This window comes from Canis lupus, chromosome 16 (assembly GCF_048164855.1).
Source record: "Canis lupus baileyi chromosome 16, mCanLup2.hap1, whole genome shotgun sequence".
Taxonomy (NCBI): Eukaryota; Metazoa; Chordata; class Mammalia; order Carnivora; family Canidae; genus Canis; species Canis lupus.
The window spans coordinates 37,785,154-37,793,083 of NC_132853.1; the positions used below are offsets into that span (position 1 = coordinate 37,785,154).

Genomic DNA, 7,930 nt, shown 5'->3' on the forward strand with positions numbered 1-7,930 from the left:
ACCGATGTTCCATTTTACAGAGGTGGAAACTGAAGCCCAGCAAGGTTAAGTAGCATCTCCAAGAAGCTCCGACAAGAATCTGGTTCTCTCTGCCTGTGGCCCTCGGCGAGTCTCCTCTCCTGGGAGCTAGTAGATGGCAACAGGAAGGGAGATTTGGTCCATCTGCTAGAAGTCCTTCACCCAGTACCTTTCTGCCGCTGCAGATAAAATACCACGAGGAGTTCGAGAAGAGCCGTATGGGCCCCAGCGGGGGCGAGGGCGTGGAACCTGAGCGCCGAGATTCGCAGGACAGCAGCAGCTACCGGCGGCCCCAGGAGCAGCAGCAGCCGCCCCACCACATCCCAGCCAGCGCGCCAGGTGAGCCTGAGGCCTGTGGCAGCAGAGGGCCCGAGACCAGGCCAGCCGTGGGCTGGGGAGGATGCTGGAGGGGATCCCCATGTCCATGCACACCTGTACCTGTGCTCACACAAAGTCTCAGGCCCCATCCCAGCAGGGCCATGGGCACCAGGGGCAGGGTCTGTGCTGGGTCCCGGTGTGTTGCCAGAGATCCAACCCCCCCCACCCCCCCGTTAGAGTACACGACACCAGATGTGCACACACACACAGATGAGCCTTTGAGAAGTGGGGGCTGAGCAAGGTTGTGGGGGTGGAAATGCATGATGGGGGCTTCGCAGGGGAAGAAGGGGGCTCCGGGAGGGATTGGGTTTGGCAAGATGGTTTCTGAATCCCGTCTCCCCCCTCCATCATCCAGTTTACCAGCAGCCCCAGCAGCAGCAGGTGGCACAGTCCTATGGTGGCTACAAGGAGCCCGCCGCCCCAGTCTCCATACCACGCAGCGCCCCAGGCGGGGGTGGGGTGAGTAGCTCCGGCCAGAGGGAAAGAGCCTGGAGCTGGGAGGTCAGGGGTTGAGGGAGGGGGTGGGGTCAGAAGCCTGAGGAGGCCAGAGGTAGCTGGGCCCAGAGACATAGCTCCTAGATTCTCCTTAGAAATCCACCCAGGAGTCCTGGCTTCCCCTGACCCTTGACCCCAGCTCCTGTTGTCCACTGCAGGTGATAGGGATCACAGCCTTTGAGCAGGGGATGTGTGGTTAGTGGACAGAGCCCTGGGTTGGGATTGGGGCCCAATGTTCCAGCTCTGGGTGTATCTTGGGTACCTTTCCAGCTCCCCAGGAGCACAAGAAGCACCTTTCTGTCCAGGGCCTTCCAAACCTTGGCACCACTCCCCAGTCTTCATGAGGGTGACTCCCCCCAACACGTCCTTCAGATCTCAGCTTGCCCCTGCCTCTGAAGGGTTCTCCCAAACCACCCCCCCAATTGTCAAGTAGGTCTCCCCTGACATCTTTATTACTCCACCCTGCTGGTTTTCTTCAGAGCACTATTCCCAACTCAAAACTGTTCTGTCTGTGAACTTTAGTTGCATCCCCTGCTGGATTTGAAGCTCTGTGCAGGCAGGCAGTGTCCTTTTGGTTCAGCTACTCTGAGCCAGGCACAGAGTGGGCACTCACTGACATTGCCAAGTTAGTGATGAGCAGAGTGGGACAGGTGTCAGGATCAGGCTTACCAGTCCTTAGAGCTGAGGTCCTCCAATGAAGGGCATTCTGAGCCACCCATACTGAGCTCCTGGCTGAGCTTGGCTCTTCTGTGCTTGGTTCCTGGGAATTCAAAGTAGCTCATGTAGGAGCAGGAGAGACATGCTTAGAGAAGTAAAATAGCCCGAGATACAGGCCTTCCTGGAGCCTCATGCTCTGGACACAGGGCAGTAAACAAGGGAGTGGCCATGCTGTGTGAGGTGCTGGGCAGGACGGAGAAGTCATCTGTAGGATAAGATTCTAGATAGGCCAGCCAGTCCTTCAAATACTTGCTAAACCTGTCTTGGACATGAGGGATTTGTCTCTGAATAAAAGACCACCATCCTGCAATCCTGGAGCTTATATTTCAGTCAGGGAGACAAAAAGGCAAAAAGTAAGTAGGTATATAATATAAGGTCGGATAGAGGCACATGCTGTGAAGAAAAATATGGCAGGGCAATGTGAGGGAAAGCAGCAAAGTCCTCAACAAGATGAAAGAGTGAGTGGTTGAGGAAGAACAGCAACTGCAAAGGTCCTGGGGTCAGCAGGAAGGCCAAAATGGTTAGGAGGGAGGAGGGTAGGAGATAATGTCAGATCATGCAGGGACTTGTAGGCCACAGGAATGCCTTTGTGATTGCCGAGCTATGCAGAGTGACAGGTTCTGATTTATGTTTTTTTTAATTTTTATTTTGTATTTATTTTTTTTAAGATTATTTATTTATTTATTCATAGAGACACAGAATGAGAGAGAGAGAGGCAGAGACACAGGCAGAGGGAGAAGCAGGCACCATGCAGGGAGCCCAACGTGGGACTCGATCCAGGGTCTCCAGGATCATACCCTAGGCTGCAGGCGGCGCTAAACCACTGAGCCACCTGGGCTGCCCGATTTATGTTTTTTTAAAGGGTCACTCTGGGGTGCCTGGGTGGCCCAGTCAGTTAGCGTCTGCCTTGGGCTCATGATTCATGATCCTGGGGTCCTGGGATTGAATCCCACATTGGGCTCCCTGCTCAGTGGGAAGTCTGCTTCTCCTTTATCTCTGTCCTTCCCCTCTGCTTGTGCCTGTTCTCTCTCTTTCTCTCTCTCTTGCATAATAAATAAAAAGAGTGAAAAATAAAGGATCACTCTGACGGCTGTGTGAGAAGAGGCAACAGAAGGTTGAGGGTGGAAGCAGGGAGATGAGGGAGGAGGCTGTCGTAGGATGGAGGCGTAGCTGGTGGCAATTCAGCCTAAGAGATAGAGGCAGAGTTGGTGATAAGAGACCAAGGTCACTTTGTGGGGGGTGGGGGGGGGTGACCTCTTATGCCACACACAGCCTTTGCGGCTGATGGATCTGGCTTCTGCTGCTTGAAAGAAAGTTTGCAATTTGGTACTGGGGTGCCAGGCTAGCTCAGTCAATAGAGCATGTGACTCCTGATCTCAGGGTCTACATTAGGTGTAGAGATTACTGAAAAAATAAAATCTTGGGATCCCTGGGTGGCGCAGCGGTTTGGCGCCTGCCTTTGGCCCAGGGCGCGATCCTGGGGACCTGGGATCGAGTCCCACATCGGGCTCCCGGTGCATGGAGCCTGCTTCTCCCTCTGCCTGTGTCTCTGCCTCTCTCTCTCTCACTGTGTGCCTATAAAATAAAATACTTTAAAAAAAAATAAAAAATAAAATAAAATCTTAAAAAATAAATAGAAGGAAAAAAAATTGGTGTTCAAGAGCGTGGGACACCTCTGAATGCTTAAAAGCCAGGGAGTGACATGATCAGGTTTGCAGTTTGGAAAGATCCCCCTGAGATGACAGCGGATGAACAGATCAGAGGCCAGAAACAGAAGGGCTGAGCAGGGGTCCTAGTGGAGTGGGACTGTGGGTGTACACCTGGGAGGTCCAGAGGGGCTCCTCCAGTCCCGGGTCAGTCTGCATTCAGGTCCCAGGGCCCGGGCTGGGGAGACCACAGAGGCTGAGCTGACCCTCCAGAGACAAGTCCATGTAAAGGGCGGTGAGGACGTTCGAATCGGGCCCTCGTCTAAGACCACAGGAGGACTGCAGGTGCTTCGCTGGCCGTTTCCTAGGCCGGGGCTTCAGCGGACGATTTTGGCTGAGGTTTGAGGGTGGAATCTCTTGTGTCACCTGGAGATGTTTCTCCCCAGAATAGGTCTTGAAAACACTACCGAGCCCTGTAGTCATTGGGCCTGCTGCATTCCTGTCGCGAGAGGTGGGGCAGAGCTGTGGCCGTTTCAGGCCCCGTCCTGGGCCTGGCCCTTAGTAGACGCCAGATAGTTGTGGAAAGGGTGGTGGGTCTCAGGTAGCGAGGCGCAGAGGAGAGAAAATTCGTGGCAGAGCCTGTCTGTCTCCCGGCCCCTGGTTCGGCCCCTGGGCCCCTGGTTCGTGACCCATCCAGGCTCTGTCCCATCCTGTGGGGGCAGAAGGAAGGGCCGGGCCAGGCCCCTGACTGTGTCCCCCACCCTGCAGAAGCGGTACCGCGCCGTGTACGACTACAGCGCCGCCGATGAGGATGAAGTCTCCTTCCAGGACGGGGACACCATCGTCAACGTGCAGCAGATCGACGATGGCTGGATGTACGGGACCGTGGAGCGCACGGGCGACACGGGGATGCTGCCGGCCAACTACGTGGAGGCCATCTGAGCGCCTGGCCCGGCCTCCCTGCCCCATCCGTCTTCAGTGCATTCCACGGCATCGCATCTGTCCTGGGCGTCACCTGTCCCCCCTTCAGTGTCTCTGTTTGTTTGTTTTGTTTTGTTTTAATCTGCGACAGCTTGTTTATTCCCACCCTCCTCCAGCTTTTGCCAACCGAAGCCTTGTTCTGCCACTTTCGCAGGCTCTTCCTCTGGCAGGTTTTCCCTTTGACCAACTTCTTGGTTTTCTCTCTGGATGGAAAAGGTGTGGACCTCTCCGGGGGAGGCTGAGGCACAGGGAGTGGGTCTGGAATTGGAGACCCATGGCTTCTCTCTTTCCTGCCCCCCTCCGATCTCCCTGCCCTCCTCACACACCCCAACTTTCCAGGACTCCTGGGGGAGGGGCTCCATACATTCCCAGAGTGGGACCCCACCACCCTTGCCCCTGGGAAGGGCTTGGCCTCTACTTCTCAAAGACAGGGCTGCTGCGCCCCCCCCCTCCCCCCCCCCCCCCCCAGTCTCTAGGACCACAGAGGAGGGTAGGTTCCTGCTCTGGGATCCACTCGCCCCTCCTCATTCGTGTTCCTTCTCTCACTGTGATTTTGCTCTTGTGCCCACACACACGGCCGTGTGGGCAAGGGGCTCCCCAGGAAGCACGGCTTGGGTCAAGTGCTCACCTTTCTTACTCTTAGGGACAGTTGCAGGAAGGAGGGGAACAGGGTGTTCTCTCCCACAGCCCTTTTCATTCCTCCACCCCCAGTCTCCTGGCCCCTGAGCTCTGGGTTAGGTAGGCCCCTCCCCACCCCCCTCCCCGTGGGAAGATGTCTCAGGCCTCCCACGGGCACCCCTCCTCGGCCCAGGGCCATGTGGACTGGAACTGTGCGAAGCCACAGGGCTTTGTGTCTCCAGGACTCCGCATGTGGAGGAAGGGGCGCGTCTGTGTCTGACGGGCTAGCTGAGCAAGCAGTCGGGGTCCGGGCCGCCGGGAGCCCCTGGGCTTCTGCGAGAGTTCACGGAGCCGCCTCCCTGCCATGGCTTCCTCAGAACCCACAGTGGGGGAGGGCCCTGGGGGAGACACGTGCCTCGTGGTTTCTGTGGAGTGAAGATTCCTCCTTTCCTTCAATTGCCAAACAGCAGAAGCCCGCCCACCCCCTTCCCCTTCCAGAGTGCTGGCCAGAGGTAAGGGGGGTGGTCGTGGGGTTGGCGAGGCTGATGTTGGGGCCTACAGTTCGCTGGGGTCGGTGGGGCAGGCTTCGTGGCTCTAGGCCTCTTTCCCCCCATCTCTGTGTCCTGGGCTGCAGACCACCCTGTGTCACCCGCAGTGTGGGTGCCTCACTGCCCTTACCCACCATCTCCCCGCTAACCTAACGCCCCCTTGAAGCAGAGGGAGAAGGTCCCAGGCCTACAAAACTGGAAGCACAGACCCCGGGATGAGGAAGGGAAAGATGGTGCTATTTCCAAGTCCCTTCTCTCGTTCGCTGGTGGCTGTGACGACCCTTGCTTGGCTTTATTCATCTCTGGGCTCTCTCAGCATCCCTCTGGGCTTCCCCCTCCTGTCTTTGCCTCAGCCTCGACATCTTTGCCTCCTTGTCCCATTGGGGGAGGGAGGACCCTGCAGGCAGATGCGGCAATCAGGTCTTCACTGCTTGGGAGTCAACCTTGGAATATTTACCCCAAATCAGAAGGTTGAAGAAACGACTGTGGGGGGAGAACTCTCCCTGGCCCATCTCTCTTCTCTGGCCCCGACCTAGGCGAAGGCAGGTGGAGGGGCTTTATGTTGGACAATTTGGGAGCTGAAGGAGGCAGAGAAGGAGCAATCTGGGGAGCTTTGAGAAGGGGGCACCTGGCCATTACTTTTCCTCTTGATCTCAAAGCACAATTTGGATTTGGGAACCAAGGTCAGAGACCTGTCCTGTTGCAAGACCTGTGGTTGGGAGCCCGGTGAGGCGGGAGGAGAGCCTGGAGGAGCAAGAAGCAGCCTGTCTTCCCTTAGTTTAATTTTTCTTCCAAAACAAGGCAGGCCAGCCACTGGAATCTTGCTGCCGGCCACTCTGCTCCTCCCGGCCTAAAAATAGGGGACCTTTTTGTACACACCCCCAGAGAGAAGGACTGCCACACTGGTGCTGAGGGACTCAGAGGCTGCTAGGAGTCCTTGCTCCTTTCCAGAACCATCCATCCCTAAAAGAGCACAGAACTGAGGGCTGGGCCAAGTCCCAGGTCTTTTCTTACAGTTCACAAAGGTCTTTGGCCAATCTAATCCCAGGAAAGCAGATACATCAAAGCTAGAATGTGACTATAACTTTAGTGGACCAACCAATAAGAAAATACAAGAAGCCCAATAGTGAGAAAAGTGAATTTGTCACACTGCTTCCTATTCCTCATGTCCCTCCAGGGAAAACTATTGCTTAATTTCTGCCTTTTTCCTCTCACATATGCACTTTTGGGCCTTTTTATTTTTTATTTTTTAAGTAGCTGGAAAAAAAAAATACCACCCCACAAACCTGTATTTAAAAAGAAACAAATGACCATGTGAAATTTGCCTTTGTCCAAACATTTCATCCGTGTGTGTGTGCGTGTGTGTGTGTGTGTGTGTGTGAAGCCGTCCGTTCATCTTTTTATATGGGGTGGTTGTCTTTTCTTGGTCTGTTTGGTCCTCTCCCTCGTGGGCTTGTGCTTGGGATCAACTCTTTCTGGCCTGTTAATGATTCTCGACATTTGACTTGGACCACAAGTGAATCTTTCTCCTGGTGACTCAAATAATAAAAGTATAATTTTTACCTGCGGACTTGGTTTTCTCTCTGGCTCTGAAGTGCTGCTGTGTGTGCTGTGCATGTGCGCCATTACCCTGTGCCCCACTCCCCCGGGAGTCCTGCTGCCCCCCCCTTGAGGAGATGATGCCCAGTTGGAGAGCTGTCCGCCTGAATGGAGCAGCGGTCTGCTCTGCGATGGGGACTTGGCACCTACTTCCTTCTCGTGGAGAATTCTTCCTGCCAGTCTGCTCCTGGCTACAGTTTGAGGCCACCTTGGTGACATTTCCAGAAGCTTCCCTGATCTCCTTTGTCTCCCTCGTCCTGTCTGACTTCCTTAGTTTGACCCACCACTGTCTCTCCACGAGCCAGTGCACTCACGGGGCAGGTAATGGGTCTAAGTCCTCTCAATCTCCAGTGCCTGCCCTGGGCCAGGCTCATAGCTGTGAAACAAATATTTGTTGCACTAATGCATGAGCTCAGCCCAGGGATAGGAGCAGGTTTAGCCCTCTGCCACTGCCTGGGACACGGGAAGAGCTTGGTGCTGTGTGAGGAATGAAATGACAGGGAAAGTCTGGGTGGGGTAAGACATGGGATGAAGCCATCTTATGGGGGGGGGGGGCATCTGGCAACCTAACCCACTCAGAAGCTGAATAACTACCACCATGTCCATCCCACTGGTGGGGTTCTGAAACCCGGGGAGGGCGTGGTTTGGTGGAAGTTGCACAGCCAGGGGCAGGGCCGGAGGTCTTAGGACCCCCAGTGCAATGCTCACAACAGCCTCAGGCCATGCCACCTTGCCCCGTGGGCCCTGCACCCATGCCCTTTGCACCTCTCATCTCTGTATCCACCTCCTGCTCTGTCCTTTGCTCCAGGTGCCCTGGGTCTGACCTCCCACCAGAGGGCCAGATGGCCTCTCCCTCTTCTGCGGGACTGGGAAGGGGACAGTGGTAGAGGAATCTGGAGCCGCCCCTCCCAGGATGGTGCTGCCAGTCAG

At 55.5% G+C, this 7,930-nt stretch overlaps 1 protein-coding gene across 3 annotated transcripts in view; it reads left to right on the forward strand.

Annotated features, from left to right (window-relative positions):
• Window positions 1-6,963, forward strand: part of LASP1 (LIM and SH3 protein 1) — a 52,158-nt gene extending 45,195 nt beyond the window's left edge. For all 3 annotated transcript variants that reach the window (XM_072780356.1, XM_072780357.1, XM_072780355.1), the window contains exons 5-7: window positions 204-357; window positions 752-855; window positions 4,023-6,963. In XM_072780356.1, the coding sequence (XP_072636457.1) occupies window positions 204-357; window positions 752-855; window positions 4,023-4,196 (432 nt within the window). In that variant the 3' untranslated portion in view covers window positions 4,197-6,963. The remainder of the gene's footprint in view (window positions 1-203; window positions 358-751; window positions 856-4,022) is intronic.
• Window positions 6,964-7,930: the final 967 nt, after the last annotated feature.